The following is a 21,468-nucleotide window of genomic DNA, read 5'->3' as shown; positions in this document are numbered from 1 at the left end:
TCCCTTTCTGACCGCATGCACCATCACAAAATCCATTCAATCATTTTCGACAGCTTATTCTGTTGAGGGTCATGCGTGACTGTCTATCCAAGTTGGCTGTGGGACGAAAGGCAGCGTCCACCATGGATTGTTCGAGTGTCAATTACAGGGAACCTGGAGACAGCTGACAACTCACATGCACACCTATCACAACTGAGCAGAAATTGATGCATAAAGGTCAGTTGTGTGTTGCTGTATATTATCAGTGACCTACACCTTGATAGCTTTTAATGGTATCATTGATTTTAATCATACTACATGTATGCCAAAACAAAACACAGTGACAATTTTTAAAACCACCTTAACTCGCAATACAAAACCATGTTATGATCAGAGCTGGGCATTTTACTAAAAAACTATCGCCTTCCGCCGACAGCTGTACCATCTGAAGTAAAGTGTAGTCACTCTCCCGCATACAAACATGGTGAACACGCACGGGACAAGCGGCGCGCCATGATAATTCACATTCGGTCTGACATTGGAGGATTACAAGACACAAGACAGGCTGGTCATGTTTCTGTCAGTCATCAGTGAAATGGGCCTCCGTTTGTACTTGACCCGGGTTAGGGACCATTACCGGGACGGACGGAAAGCTACTTTCCTCCTTGCTTAGTCCATCGTTTTTAAAAACTTCTTGTCCTCTGTCCAACTAAAATGGGGTCGTGGGATCCCAAAATGGGATGCCTATCTCTGGTAATTATTGTGACAGGTCTACATTCAGCAGAAAATTTATGACCCAGATATCAAAATTCAAGCCTTTTTCAAGTTTTTTAAAGGTATTATCTCCAAATTAATTAATGTAATAATTTTAAGACTACACACGCACATGGCATGATCAACGGTAAATGACGCTGCTGGATAAAACTGTTCCATACATGAATATGAATGTGAATATCAATATCCAGCAGAGTGCGCTGTTTCACTTGGAATAATGAAGACTGATTGTGTTGTACTACTGTACCTTTGAGTTCTCAGCTATACAGTAACAGGAATACTATACAATAAAATAATGACATGTAAGACATTAGATTCATGTTAAACAATCACTTGACAGCAGACAATCAAACAAACTACAAACAAAACAAACAACGAACTAGTTCATTTTTGGAACGCTGAACTTCGCATTTTTGTTGTTGTTGTTACATGAATTATGAACTGAACCAGTTGATTTCAAAACATGTGAACTGAACTTTTAACTAGTTCGTGTAGAAAACGAACGTTTCCAACACTAGAGTACAGTATTTGAGCCACAAATAATAATGTCATAAATTTACAAGAATGAAGGAGGTGTAAACGTATGATGAAAATGTTGCATAATTAAAATTCTAAAATTGTAATTTTACAGTGAAAACAAATGATCAAAATTCCCACCTACAGGTAAAATTACATTTAAATATTTTTTCGTAATACCTTTCTCAATGCTTGTATAAAAGATCCACTCTTCCAACAACAAAGGGTTTGCACGCTGTGATTCCCTCAAGTTTGTGAATGTTGCACTGTGTACCTGTAACTTATCAAGATTCAAACAGCCCTAATTTCAACACACAGACGGTGCACATTTATGCTTGTAATACAGTATTACAACTCTATCCTTGTTTAAAAAAATGAAAAAGTATATTATTTTACTTTTTCTCAGAAAAACTTTTTTTGCAATATTTGATTTTAATATTCAATATTTCCATGAGGCCCTCCCACTCTGTATACTAGAGTGAAAGCTCCGATAGAAAATTAAATCATAAATAATCAGAAAAATAATCAATCAAGCATGAAAAGAAATTGAGGGAATTGGGGCATCAATAACACAACCGCAGATATACGTAGATTTTCCCATCATCTATTTTATTTTGGCTCGGCGCCATTCAATAAATACAAATACAAACCAGCTTCATGTTCTTAAAAAATAGTATTAAAATAAAAACAAAAAAGTCATACATTATGACTTAATTCAAAACAGACAAAATAGGACCAACTGAAGCAGAGCAAAACTGAGAGCAACAAGAGGCTCAAGGTTTGCAGAGAAACAAGAAGCAGCTGAGCATCTTGGAGCTTCTCAATGTGTGATCTGAATGCTGCCAAAAAAGAAAAAGAAAAACATTGACGGGTTCACTTGTGTGGAAACACACTCTGAGGGGACAAGGATCTTTTTGGAAACTCACTGAAATGCCCCCAAAACAAACAAAAACAAAAGCTGTCCCTGTTTGACTTTTCTCTACAAGCTTGGCCTTGCCACCCAGAAGGTTTGCTGTCACGTCTATCTGTACAGCTGTTTTAGCTGTAATCTACCAGACATCACATGCGCACCTATACACACACATCTGTACTCCGACAGCTTCACACATTCATACGTGTCTTTACGTTGTCCAGTGAGAGCACTTGAAGTAGCTACAATACAGTAGCTATGGCTTTGCTCCAAAATAAAAGCCTGTCCGTGACATTCAACTGAAACTCACTCGACAGCTGAAAGCTTCCATTGAAAATGTGCCGGGTTAACCTCCTCGACAAGTTTTTATTGAGTTTTATTTTAAAGCAAGCAAAAATCTCCAGGAAAATTTCAAGACAGGAAGCAGAAGTCTGCAAGTTTGTAGCGTCTGTTTGGTCATCTCCAAGGTAACTAATCCCTAGGAAAAGTCTGTCATTCGTTAAAGTTTTCATCTTCTAATTCTCCTCCTGTGCTCCTCTCTGTCCTTTACAATCTTAAAGCTGACAACAAGGTGGGTGGGAGATGGCGGGGGAGGCTAGGGGTGCAACTTGATCGGCCCAGTGGGCAGTTCTGGGTTTGGGTGAAGGGTCGCTTTGGCAAAGTCGTCATCTGGGTTATTTGGGTGTTCTGTGTCAAGTCAGTGTCTCCGGCTTGACTGTTTGTCTAGAGCCTTCATCACGAGTTCATCTCCGTCTCTCGAATCTACAGGGGAAAAAAGTGATAGATACACTTAGGATTTCTGATTCAAATTTGATGATTAACTGCGATTGGCTGGGAGTCCAGAGTGTAGCAGGCTTTAGAGGCGTGATCAGCACGAACCGATGCAGTCAGGACAGCACGAGCCTTCTCTGCGAGAGATGTTGGAGCAGGTCAGCACTGGACATTGCTTACGCTGACATTTGGTCACACCATGCTGTGGGAAATAATAAAGGAACAGCGGTTGGACGTGTCGGTGAGAAGAAAAACGTACATGGAGAAAGAGCTGCAGCGTGATTTTTAACTTTTATGAAATTAAACCCAGAGGGACTGGCCATGATTCCCAAACAAAACACTGAGACGTTATTATTTATTAAAGTTGATATGGAAAACAAAAGCAAACCTTATCGACACATCTGGCAGAAGCAGTGCAACTACTTCTACTTTGGATATATGAAGAATGCAAGTGCAATATTTACTTTATGATTAGTTTGGTTTTGTTGCTCTCAAGGGAAATTTCTGTCAATTAGATTATGTCATACACCACAAGCCTCTGCTTTTGTGAATCACATGGGTCTTCTTTCCTGTGACAGTGCACAGGATGTAACTGTAGTGGTTGATGGCTTTTGACAGAAAACAGGGTGAACCACATGATGGTCACCATCTTTTTTTTTTGCCCAAACCACAGGTAATGTTGAATGGAAGACCGTTGCAAAATGCCTTAAACTCATATCTGGGTTTAATTCTTCAGGGGCATAAAATCTCCTTTAACTTTGACACAGGTCTTACACAACATAATGGATGAAGTTATTGGGACATTTGGCCACGCCTACCAGAGGAAGTGAAAATGTACAACTTAGCTTCAGCTTCATATTACAAACACAACCTCAGTTGTCATTATAATCAACTCGAGGGCTGGCTTTATGTCGCTATACTTTTTAATCACTTCGCTTTGACAATACTTACATCACACCAGCAGTTGATGCACTTCATCTCTCCCACCAACGGCACCCACGGATGCCAGTTGTCGCTGTTCTGGTAATAGTTCTTGCCAAATTTGCAGTGTCTCGGCCCATCTGCCTGCATCATGTCGGTATGTACCAGATCGCCGGGGGTCTTCTCCTCCTCCGGACATTCTTTACAGCAGTCGGACGGATTTCGTCTCACTGGATGACTGCATGTCAACATCGGACATGTCACCTTCTCGCAGTGTACCTCACCTGTTGAACCCTGTGAGAGGTGAATACCATTTATGAATCAAAGCAAAAAAAAAAACAATAGACGCAAAAGCAATGTAACAAAGATGCAAAGAAATTCGACGGAAACTGAGCGTGCCTTCGTGCACCACGTGGTATATCCTTACGTCGCTGCACAAACTAGTTCATAGCTCCTTGTTCGTAACCTTGAAACCTCATATGTCGCGAGCGGCGTAAGATGAGGACCCCCTATACTAAGCACACATCTGACGCTGCTCACGGAACTAATGTTCATATTTTCATGATATCTGGGTATGGATATGATATAGTATAGTGTATATTAACCCCGATTATAGTGCCCAGTTAATGTCTTTCTTCTGCAATTCAGCTCTCAGTCTGACATTTTTGAGAAAATGCTCATTGTATTTCCACATTTTACTCAAATGAACTAGTGACACATGTATTCATCCCTGTTTCTTGGGAGCTAACACACGTTAAATGACCCATTAGGGGCCTTGCAAAGTAAAGCCAGATGTGAGTGCTGGTGCATGTATACCTTGCAAGTGCAGACGGCACATTTAATGTAACCAAAGGGAGGTACAAAAGGATGCCATGTCGTTCCTGGGGCATGCATCTTCTGGTCTCCTTCAAAATAACAACCTAAGAGAAAGGCATTCGATTGTCACATGGATGACAGCTGGCAGGAAAATACCCAAATGATTTGCAGTCTATACTTGTAAACTGACACACGACACAAACAAATTCCAGATGAGAGGAAGAAAAACACCCACCTTCAGGATTTTCTTCTACTTTTTCTGGAGCTTTTGCGTCCTTTGCATCCTTCCTCTCTGGATGGCAAGAAAGGAATGGAGACATAACTAATGATTACAAACCAAAAGTGCGATGCATACTACCAGTACTGGTAGCAGAGCTGGGCATTTTTCTAAAAATTAAGCATCCGTTATTCATTCGTCATCCGTCTGCAGCGTGGGTACCCTTCTGTCGTCCGTAGTTCACCTTTTTTTCGGGGGGAGAGGGTTAATAACCACTTATAGGCCGGTCCGCCTCTGATTTTAAACGGGCTTCCGTCAGCGATTCCGACTGCAAGCTTCAATAGCATCCCCTCCCCGCTGACTGATATTTGAACAGAAAGAGTGATTCACAGTGACTCTCTGCGCCATGAAAGCATGTTCACAGCTTGGTCTCTCACTCAAATCTGTCCCCCAAACAACAACAACTCACTATTGTTCCTCGCCACAGCCATCGAAGCCTTGCTGCGAAAAATAGACTAAAGACGGATTGCAGACGAAAGACGGATTAAATACATTTGCTTCCGACTATGCTTAGTCCGTCTATTTGAACATTTTTCCTGTCATTCATCAACCGTCAGCAAAGCGTGGGTCCGTCATAGGCGAATAGACGGACCGGTAGGACATAGACGGAATGCCCAGCTCTGACTGTGAGTAACACAATAAATGCAATTCAGCAAATACTGTGACCAGTAAAAAAAAAACAAAAAAAAAAATCAAATGTCACAAAAGGCAAATAGGTTAATTGACATCTATACTGGTATTACGTTGGTCTGCCTGTCACAAGACGTCAATGGTGTAGATAGATGAACAAAGATACAATATTTGTTGTAAATAAATGATTTTACAACCACGTAAGTGAAATTGGACAATTTCCCTTGGCAGACCTGATGACCTCTTAATTGCACACTGGTCTAACGTCAATGTCTTAAAACAAGAATCTCACCATCACAGATTGGGCAACATTTATCGCCAGGCTGGATAGTTTGGGAACACGTCAACACCGGGCAGATTACGGGGTCACAGATCACAGTTCGCTTCTACAAAGACAGAAAGATGGGATTTCCTTACGGTTAGGGTCACGCTTGAAAAAGAACAAACTTTCAACTTTCAAAGTTATGTGTCACTGTGTTTGTTGTCATTCACCTGGCAGCTGCAGGAGAAACATTTATCATAATTGGGACTCCAGCGGGTTCCGTGAGCATGGTACTGGTTCTCAAAGGAGCAGGTATAAGGGTCTTTCTTCAGCACTTCGGGATCTTTGACAAAAAGGTCGTCGAACTCAGCCTCATCTACGTCCCCTTTAGTCCCAAACTCGCAATTGTTGGGTGCATGGACCTGGACAAATGATGAGATTTCAAAGAATATTGAAAGATGTGAAAGCGACACCTGTAAATTATTTGTAAATGGAGCGTATCTGTTCACAGATGGCTATTTATGTGTTGGACTACTTTGATATATAAACAGACGGACTTAAATGTTTCTCTTATTAACTGGAGAAGTCGTTAAAGCTGCCAGTGTACTTAGAGTCAAAAAAGAGGTGTTTCTGTGTGTGCGTGCATGCGAGTGTGTTGCCCTAATAAACTCACTTCACTGACTCTTACCGTCTCTGAAAGTGAATTTTTGTGTGGGTTCGTGCGTGCTAAGTTATCTATCACACAGACACATAAACAGATTTACCCACCACCATGTGCAGAACGTTTCTGGTGCTGAGACATTATTATTGACAGGTTCAGAAGGTAAATATTTTGTGTTGTTTTATTGTTTATTTATTGTTTTATCTTATTATTGAATCCCCCGCAACTTCAACTAACTTGCGCAATTTACTATTTAGAAGTGGTTTAATGCAAAATTTTGAAATTGTACCTTTATGATTCACAACATTCACTACTGTACAACCGTAATGTTAACCAGAGATGAGCACTTTACCGTCCTCCGTCCGCGACCTGTGCACCCTTCCGTCATCGTCCCTCCGTCCTTATTCATTAAAATAATCATCCTCCGACCCTGTCTGCTCTCGTCCTTTTAAAGGGCTTACGTCTTTACATTTCTTCAGTTAGTTTCAGTTATTTCTTCAGTTTTTATTAACTATTGTAACCTCACATTCTAGGTCACCAGCTAATATTTTCTAACTAAGGTTATTGGAGTCAAAGGTTATGAATCCTCTCTTTGCTATGTCGTGTTGGAATCTGGGGGCTTGTAAGCTTAGCTGTAAAATGCCTGTCTTGTCTTATAAAATAGTTATTTTACAAGAGCACTTGTTTGGGTAAGTGCAACATCCTGTAGCTATGCTTGTAGTAATAAAATAAAGATGTCTTGTTTTTTTCAGTAGGCTTTTTTTTACATTTCAATATTCTTATGTATACATTTATCCATCAGACAAAGTTCTTAACTGCATGTACAGACTGTATATTTTTGAGGAAATACCCCATCAAAATCCACATAAAGCTCTGTTGAAACTTATCCTGCATGAAATTATAATTAAACCACAGACCAGGAAACATGAAGGAACTGAACAATGTCCAAGCAAGGAAACTTGTCTTCACATACCCGTCCACGAATTTCTCCCCTTGGGTTCAGCTTGGTGCTGACCTGGATGAAGGCTGTACCTTGGTCCAAGTGTTGCAATAATTCTGCACTGATGTCCTTCAACACTCCCTGAGCCTGGAGGAGATGAGTGAGAGCTTAAAACAGATTGACATTGTGTTTCGATTCTGCGCTTGTGGGCCTGCGGACCAAGCACTGCATTTCTCTAAAGTGGCGATGTACCTGCGAGCCGTAGAAGCCAGTCAGCAGTCTCTTGTGGTTGACACTGCTGTCATCCAGTTCCCCGATCTCAGCGAGACCGTGCAGGTGGGCGTTGACTGTGAGGTCATCAGCCTTGCTGAGGCCCGCTACGACGATCTCATAATGAAGGTGACAATATTTGTCCACGGATACCCAGGCGTGGCCAGAAGCACCGGTTCTAATTGGGGGGGACACAAAGTGGCCGGCAAGAGGGGTGGGCAACTCTAGAGGAGAACGTAAACAATTTAATGAGTTGTCAGGATGTTTTTTTTTTAAATGCAAAATGGCTGAAATTGTGTCAAGTTGCCAATGACTCTTACCATGCCTTGGAGCCTCGAGGCCGCTATAGGGCAGTGCTTTGATCTGCCCCCTTAGTTCCCCCTCCTGGTTTTGAGCTGTAGCCACATTGAGGAAGAGTTCATTCTGCAGCAGCATGTGAATGTTTCGGGCCTCCAAGCGACTCCAGCTGCCCACAGCCCTTCCCGTGGCCTTGTTATACTCGGGCGTCAAGTCGTACAGTATTGAGCGCTTGTTTCGCCGCCGGGGTTTCAGCTCAATTGTGAGGCCGACCATGTCTCCGGTGAGGCCTGCCACTTGAATCTGAGTATAGGGAACACATAAGGAATTTATATTGAAATTGCTTCATCTTCTTATAAGAATCCACCAAACAAACAGTATTATACTATATTATATTATACTTATACAGTATTGCCAAATTACTGTAAAATAGAAAAATAAACTCAACACATATAATATTCAAAAGCTATAGAAAGTGTCATTGCAACAACAAATCTAGTGGCAGACTTTCCACTTGTAATATGCTAAATGCGTAATGGAAAAATGACATTCATTCTAAATCCAAACAGATCCATACCTGATAGTCCAGCGTGCCATTATCATGGAGGTTAAAGACGGCGGAGCCCGTGCCTCCTGTCTTCCCAGGAGTCAGTGCATCGCCGCTGGACAGCACGCTTTGGATGGCTGAACCACACACAAAGTGACTTTCATCGAAATCTGCTTAAGAGCATTTTTGTGATCATATTACTAAGGTTCAACACACTCTCCCCAAAGCGTAATCCTCCCTTAAAACTGCTGCAGAGTCTCGCAGCATGCAAAATGAGGCAATGATTACCTATTTACGTATTTGTCATATTTGCTTCTTAGTTGAGGGTAAAGAGGGGTGAGTGATACTCTCACTCTGCTAGCATGCACATATCCAATGAAAAGTCAACAATGGCGCATATTCCAATAAATATGGCCCACAGCATTCGATCCTATGTGAGATCTTGTCATATGACGATACAATTATGCAGTCGCACTGTCTGGCGCATTCAATAAAAACACACCCAAGGTAAAGCCTTGGAATGATGTAACCCTTGGTGAAAGCAGTAGGCTTAAAATTATTGGGAGGAATTAGAAGCAGAGGGGCGATAACACCGGATGAAAATGAAAAAAAGGGGCAGACAAAAGGCAGAACGAACGAAGCCATAGATGGACTCAGAGACTGAATGGTGAAAACGAAAACAGAGGTGAGAGTGAAAAGATCGTGTTCGGTTTAAATTCTTCACACATGACATCACAGCACTAACAGTAACAACCGACGAAGGACTGTCAGGTCCAGCTGACTGGGACCTCAAGCCAACTTTAGGTGTGTGTGCGTGTGTGCCTGTGTGAAAAATAACATGCAAGCATGGGGATAACATGAAAAGTCCGGAGATTCTTCCTCAGAAATGTGAGGTAAATGTAACTACTGCACCACTGTTCCGGCTTTCAAAAGCCAAAAGCCCGCCGAATCGGGGTTAATGTTTTCGGACGCACTTTCCAGCAATCATTCGAAAAAGTCGTTGGTACAAAAATTCCAAATGATGTTTATTGTGAGCCAAAATCAAAACACCACACTTAAGATCTCCAGTGCAAAGACATAACCAAGCATATTTTTGGCGTTTTTTTGTTGTTAGGACAATGAGACATTTCCCAGAACAATGTCCAGTTTAAACAAGACAAATGTTTGGTTGTACTTACTGTCACAGGATTTTCTGCCAGTAATGAATCCAGAAATCTGCTGGGAACGGTGACCGTCCGTTGCCACGGCGATCTCCAGCTGCCCGCGAGAGAGCCAGAAGAGTTCGCGGCTATTCAGATCTGTCAGCACCTCTGCGAAGTCTGGATCCTGCACAGATTGGAACGGTAAAACAGAAACAAAGATGCCGAGTGAACAGTTAAAGTCATTGAACTGAAAAATCTTCTCTCCTGTATTCAAATGCAGTCGTTAAACTCCTAATGAGCATATCAAATATCAACCAACTCTTTCCCCCTTAAAAACATCTTACAAAGATAAGCCAAGGCCAGCCAAGCCAAGCAAAAAAGTGAGGAGGCAATAAAATCTCCCACAGAGAAATTTGGGAACCAAATGTGCATCAAGACTACAAATATCATTAAGAACACAAATGTCCGTGTGAGAAGCATCCCAGGACTCGCATGAAATAATGCCTTCAAAATCTGGCTTGCATTGCAGCTGCATGCTGAGATGAATTCCTCGCAGACTGACTACACTCTAGAAAGATGTGCATCGGTGAGAACACTGAGGCAAAATGCTCGATTAACAAGGCAGATGTACACAAGTGATGAAGAAATGTTACCTTTTATGACCCTGGGGCCTCAGCTCAGTATAACTATACCTCAAAATAAATATACCATAAATCCGTGGTGGGAGGAGCCACAAGTACTCCAAATGTAATGGATGGAGTGGGTACAACAAGGATGACAAGAGTATGGGGTGAATTACTGGTGCTCTTTCACACACTTCACAAAGTATGGCGTCAACACTCATTACAGAGAAAGAAGGATGATGTGCAACATGCTTTTGGATGCCTAAGTGACTCTGCTTGCTCTGCAATGAGTCAGTGAATTGCGTTTAGGGTTGGACTTCAAGGACATTAAAAGGAGGTCATGTGGCAGCAGCCGAGCACAAACTTTTCAGATGCTCATGCTCGCCGACAGGCCTGAAAGAGACACATTGGTCCTTCACGTCATTCCCGGCAGAATTAAAACCAGGCTCTCCTTTCATCGATTCTCCTCCCCCCCGCTTTGCTCTCTCCATCCATCTCAGCCCACAGACCACTAACCACTGGCATGTGTGAGAAGTGTGGATGCAGTCCATCTTCCGTAGCGCACCTCCCTCCGTCTCTCATCCCTGCCTCACCTCACAAAGAGACACAAAAGCGCGTTCTCTTCTTTGCTGTTTCCTCTCACTCTTCCATCCATTTTTTGTTTTATCAAGTCTCAGAGTGGTTAGCTTAGATCAGAGCGATGACGACAACAGCACTAGGATGTGGTGGTCAGACCACATCCATCTCAGAGGGAAGGACAGGGCGGCTTACTGTAGCTTGTGCTCTTTAACTACAGCAACCCACTAATTTTACATCTGGGACCAAAACCATGAAATTACACCAAGTATTATATGCTGCCAAGGAGGTTATATTTCTATTCACTGTTTATTTGTTAATTACGAGTATGCAAAATGTTGGTGGAACGGTAAAACATAAGTCAAGGAAGAACCTATGGTATTACAAAAATACAGGTAAATTTGATTCACTTGCAAGCAAAAGGCTTTTTTTTTCACAGTTACTTTTCGGTGAACAGTGCATGAATGTATCATTGAGAAAACAAATACATATATAAATATATATATATATATATATCTATATATATATATATATATATATATATATATATATATATATATATATATATATATATATATATATATATATATATGTATATATATATATGCATCTTATAACCTGGTGCGGATTATGTATGTTTTTTTCATTATTTATTTATTTTGTAGACTGAATGCGGCTTATCTAAAGATGCGGCTTATAGTCCAGAAAATCAGAAAATATGTTGTGTGTGTGTGTACATGTGTGTGTGTGTGTGTGTGTATATATATATATATATATATATCTCGCTGGTCTTCAATTGCCAATTGCCCACGTCACACACACTGCCAACTACATTGCAGTTTACATGCCAATGTCATGCACAATTTCCAGCAGGTCAAATTTCTGTTTCCACACGTCAAGCACTGCGTCCCCGGCATGCGCTCCGTACCACCCTGATTTTGATGCAACTTAGGGACGTATCAAGCATTGGCCAGGAAAACACTATGTTCCATCTAACAATGGCGCACAAAGGCGCAAATGCCCCATCACACCGATTTTTACCGGCGTAATGTCTAGCAAAATACCAAACAAAAGAAAACTCCACCCATGCACATAGTTAGACTGTGCTTTGCGCTGGACTTGCGCCTAGTACGAAAATAGGGCCCTTGGAGTTTATTTTCCATGTTGTTTATTTGTCAAAATAGACATTATCAACTGCTTTGACTATTACTGTACTCACATGAGATGTGATGTTGGCCTGGATCTCTCTCAGGACATGTTGCCTATAAAGCAGTTGGACTCGAATAGGAAGCAGAAGTGGTTCTGTGGAGAAAAAAAAGTGAAACCAAAAAACCCATAATTAAGACTTGTAATAGATGCAATGACAGAATGAGTGATGGAATGAAAATCATGACCGAGATGCCTTTTTTCCCGTACAAATAAAAATAATTAGGTGTTCTCTTTGGTTACTGTATACAGCATTCTAAACTTAACCCACTTCCTCTACCTTTGTCTTTGTTTTTGATCAGGCCTTGAAGGATGAGGATGAAGTGGAGGTTGTTCTCCGTGTCACTTAGCGTCAACATGGCGATGCCTCCCATGCTTGCGTTCTCCTCCTCTGATGTCAGTGTTGAGCTGAATGTCTCTGTTCACAATGAAAAATAAACAAACTAAGTATTTGTATTCACTTACAGACCTTTGGAAATGTACATACAACTCTGCCACTCTGTAAACACTGAGATTATTTAGCGCTACAAAATAAACACAAGGCTAAAGAAAAACCTTTTTTTTCAAGAATGCTAACCTACTCATTGGTCACTCCATTGGGCACACCGGCAGAATGTAATGGGATGCCGTGCAGCTCTATACACGAGTTAGAAATTCCACTTGTTTCCATTTGTTATTATTTTGCGACTGTTAGGAGGAGGGGAGACTGTGCCATGAGAATATGAGACACTCAGACACTCTGCTGACTGTCAACAAAAGTGATCATGGATAGATTGCTGATTGAATTTTTGTGGTTTGAAAGAACTCTGGTCACACTTGTCAGAATTCACCACATACCGAGCCGCCATAAAAAGGACACCACCCTGTCGCTCTCTGTCTGCGTGGGAACGCAGTACGTTCACACATTAATGTTAGCTTCTTTTATTAATTCCAGATATATTTCAATTTCTTCGTCCCCTCGAACATACGTACGTGTGACATAATATCCGGTATAATGTGCTTTCTGTTCCAGTCAATGTTTATTCGCAAAAACTATTTTCCTTTTATCTTAGCTGAAAAATATACTTCCTCCAAGCGTAAAAACTTTTTTACAAATGTTAGGCCTTTAAGTTATAGCATTTCCATTCAGGTTTATTTTTAAGAAGGTCAAAACAAAAAAAGGTGGATTGTATCCCACCAAGTGGTTCTCAACGTTTTTTTAATTGATTATATTTTTTTCTTTTCTTTTTTATTTTCTTCAGCCAAGTACCACCTAACCAGCGCAAAGCATTTTTGGAGTACTGTGCCAACAGTTGTCTGATTTATTTGCCTATGAAACTTTATTTGTAGTCATATCTGTAGAGTATTCATATCTGTAGAGTATTTGGAAATCAAAAGCTACAACTAAAAAAGAAAGAATTAACTTAATTATAAATAAAGATTTGTGCACATAAAAATAAGTATCAAAATGTCCTCCTTTGGGATCATATGGAGGATCTGTTCTCAAAAAGAAACAATTAACTGAATTTCACAGTTATCTAAAAAGCCGATTGACAACATTTCCTAGTGTCAACACTGAACATTGCATTGTTGCACTGAGATGAGGCGTTTTGCATTTAGTGAGACATTTTAGTGAGACACTTGGGCTTTGCTTCATTGAGGATCTTTGTCATTCTTGGTTGCATCAGGGCAATTGCTCAAAATCAAGCTTGTTTTTGAATTGATGCTACTTTTTAAATGTATTTTAAAATCTTAAGTACCCTCTGAAGTGCCTTAATAAGGACCCCTATTTGAGAACCGGGATGAGAGCGATGAGAAAACGCACAAAATGGCGGCTTCAAATTAAAATGGCTGACTTCCTTTTTATTTTCAGTTAAGGGTCCTTCAGTCTTTTTCAAGAGTTACAGACACGTCCTACGAAATTTGTGTCGGTCAGATATCACCAGATTGAGAGGTAACAGTAAGCAGAAGTCAACAATGCGATGCAATGTGATTCCGCACAAAAGCTCACCAGCAAACAGAGCCCTGTGTTTGATGATCTTCCCTTCCACTTCCTCTTGTCTGCTGGTGGACGTGCTCACGCTTATGCGCAACTGCTCGTTCTGCAGCTGTCGTAGAAGAGGCTTGGCAACGTTTTTCCATACACCACAGATCTGTACAAAACGAAACAAAAAGAAAACAAAGACAAAAATGAGTAACAGTACAGATTTGGGTCTACAGAGAAGCACTTATCCAATGTCGCGCGTAGACAACACATCAAACTAATTACTTTTCTTTCAATGCCAGGGTGCAAGAGAAGAAATGTGTGCGCGTGCCGACACCTCATAACCCAGAGTTCAGGGGTAATCTCCGTTCTAATTAGCGTGCGTTTGTCCCCTCGCTAGATGGTGATGTAACATGAAAAATCCTCTACTTCCTAAAAGTTTTGCCCAGGCGAACTCTCTCATCCACTCTCATTCCTTTGGAGTGTTTTCTCCACGGCTGTCTGCTGTTTGACACTGACATTTATCTAAAGATAATAATAGGCCAATTTCTGGGACCTGTGTTTATGGGGTTTATGCCTTACGGAGCTGCGTGCTCAGCCTGAAATGGAATGTGCGATATGTGTAGTTTGGCAGGAGATGATATGTAGTGATCGCTTCAGACATCGGGGAGTGTACAGACATACATGTAAGAGAAGTACTGTTACATGCATATGCTGACTAATTTATGAGGATAGTCTCAGTATTGTGAATGTTACGCAACATCAGACATTCGAGGCAGTTTCGCCGAGATGTTCCATTTCCTACGTTCGAGTGAGTAATTGTTGATTGCAACTGAAGTGGTTCATGTTTGAGGGGTCTCAAGAAGCCAAAGACTGCGCCTGTTTATTACTGCAGCATGAGTTATGGCCCAAAAAAAAAGTTATGGAGTCAATGCATGTATCACAAGGGAACGTCTTCTGTTTCTCGGGAAACACATAGACATCCATGCGTCACGTCATAAAAGCACTGCTAACAGAAGCAAGATGATTTCCTTTTTCCAGATGAAGTCTTACCATATCTGACTGTCCCTTGGGGACTTTGTACTCAAAAGCAGTGGCACCATCTGTACCCAAGAAGAGGATTTTACTGGGACGGGCCATTCTGGAATAACAATAGTTATTCGTTATATAAGTGAAATTGTTGCAATCAATCACGCTCCTGTTTTTCTCATTCTTAGCAACTGTTTACTTTTGGTATGTGATGGAGAAAGCCAGGCTGGTCCTGGTCAAAGAGAAGCGAGCTCTGGCAACTGCACTGGAGCTCGGCAGCCATGATTCTGTCACTCCTGTCAACAGTGCTACAAAGTCTGCAGAGAGAGTGAGTAATTTGGTCAGCAACACATGCTTGCTTAAATCATCAGGCTGTTTTTTTTTTTTTTTTTTTTCGAAATTAAAATGCCATGAGTGATGTCAGTTTTGAAAGAGGTTTTTATAATGTTAACTGGTGGTCCATCTGTGGGTGTTCCTGCTCACCAGTGCGGCTCTCCTCTGGGCCCATGTCGTCCGAGCTCAGGTAGGATCTGTCGTTGTAAGATTTGTGCAGGTCGTCCTCCGTGCCTTTGCCCTTCTCATGGAAATACTCAAAGCTGTCCAGCATTGGGTCAGTTTGTTTCTTGTCTTCCTCACCTGCACACGGAGAAGAACCAAACACTGTGGGAATTTACCCAAATTTCCCACAACTACAATTACAGACAAATAATTAAATTGAAGTATAACATTTTAAACAATTATAGTTATTTGTCTTCTGGGTATTGGATCGGGTATTCTCTTTTATCTGGAAAGTCCAAAACAAACGGCTCAAAGCACATCCTGCTACATGTTCCCCAAAGTCTGGTGGACAGATGTGACAATACTGTCAGCTGTTTGCTTTTGTTCCTACATTTGCATTTGAGGATGAAATATGTGTACATGGACAGCCAAAGAGGAAATGTGGCAAGTGAGAAAGAAGAAAAGCAAGATGTTTTAAAACAAGGCCCTTCACGAGAGTCAAGACGGCAGACACCACTTCATAAAAATCAGTGCTGAGTTCATTCTCTTTAGCAAAGAGAATTGATACAAGGCACCATCAATCTTGATGCTAATGCACAACATTTCGAAAGATACTCCCACCCCATTAAAGATACACCAGGTACAAAATTGTGTATTTTATAGCCATTGTTGCGAATTATTCACTGTTACTCATCGAGCATTCATATGCCTACTAGGTAAGCGGAAGAGGGACAGAGAGAACCTCTTCATGGATGCCTTAGAATGAATGGCGGAAAGAAGCCAGGCCATGTTCATGGAGGAAATGGAAATGCGCAGGCAAGAGTGCCAGAAAGAGACTTCCAATTGGGCTTTCTGGCAGTGATTAGACAATTGGCGGACAAAATTGGCCAGAACCAATCATTTATTTCATTTTTAAAATCACTCATTTATTCTTTTTAAAGAAATAAAAACTTGCAAAGCACAATCTATTTTTTTTTTTTTTTTTTTTAAGAAAAACGGGTCACGCAAACAAAAATATTTCACATCCCTTACAATGGTGTAATTAAGAACTTCATAACAGCTGCACGGGCATGGAGGGGTAGTACATTACTCCCCTCCCCTACTGAATTTCATCATCAGTCCAATTTGAATAAATTATCTTGCCCACTGTCGGTCCATGTGAACGCAAACTAGTGGGCCACACACAAGTTCTTACTACCAGGAAGTCCCGCCTTGGTCTGAAAGGGGCTATTATTGTGGCATCATGAACACTGACCTTAAATGAGGCAAGAGAGGCCAGCAATTTTTTCGACATTGTTGTCCTGAATCGTCGCTGTGCCATTGGGGTAATTTCTGTAGGCTGGCCAAATTTTCACCACTGTTCCATGCTTTCTCAATTTGTGGATAATGGCTCTTACCATGATTCACTAGGAGCCCTAAAGCTTTAAGAATGACTTTGGAACAATTTCCAGACTGATAGATGTCAGTTACTTCATTTCTCATTTGTTCTTGAATTTCTTTGGATCACTGAATTTTTATTTTATAGATCTTTTGGCTGACTTCACTTTGTCAACAGGTTCTAACTAGGTGATTTCTTGATTGAATGGGTCTGGGGGTAATCAGGCTTGGGTTTAGTCATCGAAAGTGAACTGAAAAATGTGATGAGCCACAGTAAATTGTTTCACCCAGGGTTGGGTAGCTTCGAATATTTCCCACCTTGATAGATCAAATCATTTTAAAACTGTTTTACGTTTACTTAGGTTATCTTCGTCTGATTCGGAGATTTGTTTGATAATCTTTAAAAAAAAAAAAGGGGGGGCATGTACTTTTTTATGCCACTGTGTATGTGCCCTGTGATTGTCTAGAGAACACATCCAGGAAGTTGTACTCTTCCCCAAATTTAGCCGAGAAAGGTTCCAAGTGACTGACCTGTGACCCTAATAAGAAATCAATAGATGGTCATTTTTATTAGGGGAATTCTACACTAATATAAATTCATACTCCATGCAGAAACATGAAGACATGCAAAAGCACAGAGACTTTGTTAAGATGCTGTTATTTTTCCACAATTAACACCTGAATTCTTGTTTTAAGAAACCAAAAGGACCTGCTGCTTTCTTTCTTGGAGTCTTGTTTGCATACACACATCATCACCTGTCAATGCTCCACAGGGCGCGCACACTTGTTGGCTTCTGGGTAGTGTAACACTCAAGTCCCCCTACGTAGTAATACAGAATACTCAAGTGCACCAGCTACACACACGCACGTAAACACGCGCACACGCACGCACGCGCACACACACACACACCCCCCCCCACACACACACACACACACACACTTTTTCCATCACTTACACAAATATACAAGCTGCCTTTGTGCCAAAACTAAGACGAACACACTCAACTTTTTCCTAAAAACACAACCACAACACACATACGCAGTCTTGTCCCTATCCGAATTTTGACATGAGACACGCACGCATGCACACACCCTCACACACACGCACACACGCACACAGAACTCAGTGTTGTCAAACTGATGTCGGCTGCAGTGCTTTACCTTTAGCTTTCCATTCCATTACCAGACACCAAAAAAAAACACCCAAGCTACTGAATAAGAGCAGCATGTACCCCCACACAGTGTGCGTTTGTGTGCATCATTAAAGCCATAAGCAGCTTTGTAGCAACCATGTCAGTTACACAATGAAAATGTGCTGTCCTTCAAACTCTGCAGATACCAGTGCATAAATAATCCCAACTACTCATCAGATTCATTATTTTAAACTCTTCTCTTTATGTATTCATGATAATGATAAAGACATCCAATCATTCTGACACTTTCACAAATTACTTAATACCTCAGAAATGACACCATCTGCTGTAGTTTACTGTCTGATATTGTGTCAATGAAAAATGGCTGCCATGTCCTGGGACTTCAGATCACAGATCCCTCTGGTGCATTGCAATAAAATAAAAAGGCTCTATAATGTATTATTTAAGCCTTTAAAAAAAAAAGGGTAAAATACTATATTATACACAAAAAACAAAATAATTATAAATTACCATATTAGAAAAAAAGAAAATAAAACCTTTGGTGTAAAAAGCAAGAATGTGTTAATTTAATTTAATTTATTTATTAAATGAATTGGAATGGCTCTGTCGAGCCAATATCTGTAAGGTAAGTGGTGGCCTGACACAGGGCCATCAGGCCACCATTGTCGGACATTGTATTTGTTCACGAACGATTAAAAAGGAACTGTTAAGACACTAAGATTAATTTGTTAGTTTTCATGAAAAAGATCTATTAAGAAATAGGAGAAAAATCCTATATCTCCAATAATGGAATTGGCGTCTACAGAAAACATTTTAAACATAACCGTGAAGACATTTTGGCATTAAAAGTGTGAAAAATATTAATTTAGAACACCTTTCGTCAGAAAAAGAATGACCTTTTCAATGATAACAACTGTGCCCTGCAATTGGCTGGCAACCAGTTCAGGGTGTACCCCGCCTACTGCCCGAAGACAGCTGGTATAGGCTCCAGCACCCCCACGACCCTTGTGAGGAGAAGTGGTATAGAAATTGGATGGATGAATGGATGGATGATAACTGCCAACAATTCAAATACTCATCAGTGAAATGAGTACATTTTAAAATGAAATCAGTGGGGTATGTCTTTACCAATATTGATCAAATTGTATGAAAATGCAATTTTTGTTGTATTTTTAATAATAATTATTAGTATTATTATTAGTATTATTATTATTAATAATAATCACGAGGGAATATTAATAATTTAATAATTATTATTATTAGTACAACAATTATTATTATTATTATTATTATTATTAGTATTATTATTATATACGGTGGTCGACTGGTTAGCACGTCCGCCTCACAGTGTAGAGGTCGTGGGTTCGATCCCGGCTCCGGCCTCTCTGTGTGGCGTTTGCATGTTCTCCCCGTGCCTGCGTGGATTTTCTCCGGGTACTCCGGTCTCCTCCCACATTCAAAAAACATGCATGGTAAATTGATTGGACACTCTACATTACACCTAGGTGTGAATGTGATGCGGAAGTTTGTTTGTCTCTGTGTGCCCTGCAATTGGCTGGAAACCAATTCAGGGTGTCCCCCGCCTACTGCCCGAAGACAGCTGGGATAGGCTCCAGCACGCCCCGCGACCCTTGTGAGGAGAAGCGGTATAGGTAATGGATGGATGGATTCTGTAGGCTTGACCCGAGAAGAGGAAAGGACAGTTTTTAACAGACAAAGCATGCATGTAGATTACCTTTTGGACATGTTTTGCAGCAGTGTCCTGGCAGCAAGATGGGATCATCACAGTCTGGATCCGAACAGTCCTGCTTGATGTTCTTGCAGTTGACTTTCCCAAATACCTTCCCACGACGACTCTTTTGCTGCGCGACATCAGTGCGAATGGATACGTTTAGCCACAGCCCAGCATTTGATTACAAATTGGCTTGATACAGGAAAGAACGCATGTAATGAAAACTTACAGGGTCGCAGTGGCACTGGACACAATGCATTACACCAAAGGGCTCCCCTAAATCGGGGTGCCAAGCGTCCTCCAGCGAATAAAACCGACCCCCAAATGAGCATCCTGTAGAAGAAATAATGTTTAATATAGTACATTCTTGACTGGATAGGATTACAGTATAACGTTAACTATTTGGCATGACTTCGCCAACTGGTGTTTAAGAGCAAGAAATGTGTGACACATAGAAAGCATCCAATTTTGCAGTGACCCAGCAACATCCTGCACAGCTCAATGCCCTGGCATGTTGGAGAGGAATGAAACGCCCAGAATGCCTCTCAGGTTTTGGGTCTCACAGTCCTGCATCCTGCCTCATCCCAGTGATCAATGCATGGGAGCCATTCAACTTTCCACTGTGCGATTATTAGAGGTTCCCTGGCGTACTATACTGTATGTTCCAGAAATTCCCTTTGAAAGAGAATTATTTATATACAGATGGAGCATAAAAATTGCATGGCGATTAGACTTAAAAGTCATTTGTCGATTATGTCGATTACGTTTAAGGAGTATTGTTGTTAAAAACTACTCGAATTAGAGCACATATGGTTTGGACTCGCTGCTCGTATCTTCTATTATTGTTAACATCTTGATTTAGTTTTGTGCATGCTGAGAATAAACAGGTTTCCATTGTTCCCTATTAAAATGATTGCACTCTTCAACTAGTCCAAACTGTGAGCCACTTCAGCTTGAAATGAATCATCTGCAAGGAGCACATACTTGTAATGGAAAGTCGATTGATTAGAGTTTCCATTGCAGAATTGCACGTCGGGGCGCTCTCCCGGGTTGTTAGCTGCCTCGTAAAATGCCAAAAGAGGCTCTGAACGCGCGGGGATTTTACACATGCATCAATTGTGGTTATGACTCACGTGCATGTTTGCCTTTAGATTTACACATGAAGGAACGCAGAAGAGGGTTAAACCAGAAGGAAACTTGGACATCGACAAGCAACGAAGGCAAATGCTTTGTCCAAAAGAAGCTTGTCGTCATGATAATTCGTATATCACTCCAATGAGCATAAACTGTATTCAATTTGTAATAGAGCTCTTTACCTGACAGGCCTTTCGAAGGCAGAGGTTCTCTCTCTGACTGGATGGGCAGCGAGTGAGTCTTGAGGCGCGAGGCGGCCTCCACGCACGCACTAACGCAGCTGAGCACGCACAGCACCGCGCGGAGCACGCGTGGAACCAGCATCGCCGTGGTCCGTTTGCTGGATTCTGGCCGCGAGATTCTTCACACAGCAAAATGAATAAGCAAAATTTCTCCCCTTGTTTTGCAATCACAGATCTCAAGTCACCTTTATGTCCAAGTGGTGCTCTTCTTCTAGCAACAA

General features: G+C 41.1%; 1 protein-coding gene across 1 annotated transcript; it reads right to left on the bottom strand.

Moving 5' to 3' along the window:
• Window positions 1-1,883: 1,883 nt before the first annotated feature.
• Window positions 1,884-21,468, bottom strand: chrd (chordin). The gene is made up of 21 exons (XM_086035687.1): window positions 21,188-21,468; window positions 20,101-20,204; window positions 19,875-20,001; window positions 15,594-15,746; window positions 15,310-15,427; window positions 15,135-15,222; window positions 14,109-14,250; window positions 12,399-12,536; window positions 12,132-12,214; window positions 9,750-9,897; window positions 8,602-8,708; window positions 8,048-8,327; window positions 7,710-7,951; window positions 7,491-7,604; window positions 6,087-6,278; window positions 5,887-5,980; window positions 4,923-4,979; window positions 4,688-4,791; window positions 3,902-4,165; window positions 3,059-3,152; window positions 1,884-2,941 (listed from the first exon to the last, which is right to left on the bottom strand). The coding sequence occupies exons 1-21, from the start codon at window positions 21,327-21,329 to the stop codon at window positions 2,877-2,879; spliced, it is 2,856 nt and encodes a 951-aa protein (XP_085891813.1). The 5' UTR covers window positions 21,330-21,468; the 3' UTR covers window positions 1,884-2,876.

This window comes from Filicampus tigris, chromosome 7, assembly GCF_054856515.1.
Source record: "Filicampus tigris isolate MCC_2025a chromosome 7, RoL_Ftig_1.0, whole genome shotgun sequence".
In the NCBI taxonomy this organism is placed as follows: domain Eukaryota; kingdom Metazoa; phylum Chordata; class Actinopteri; order Syngnathiformes; family Syngnathidae; genus Filicampus; species Filicampus tigris.
This window is presented reverse-complemented; position numbering and strand designations above follow the sequence as displayed.

Excerpts from the sequence above, each read along its gene's own strand:
- chrd (XM_086035687.1), bottom strand. The coding sequence starts at position 21,329 with ATGCTGGTTCCACGCGTGCTCCGCGCGGTGCTGTGCGTGCTCAGCTGC. Across the intron at positions 20,002-20,100 it reads TCCAGTGCCACTGCGACCCT|CAAAAGAGTCGTCGTGGGAA; the intron begins GTAAGTTTTCAT and ends GATGTCGCGCAG. Across the intron at positions 8,709-9,749 it reads TGGCAGAAAATCCTGTGACA|CCATCCAAAGCGTGCTGTCC; the intron begins GTAAGTACAACC and ends TGTGTGGTTCAG.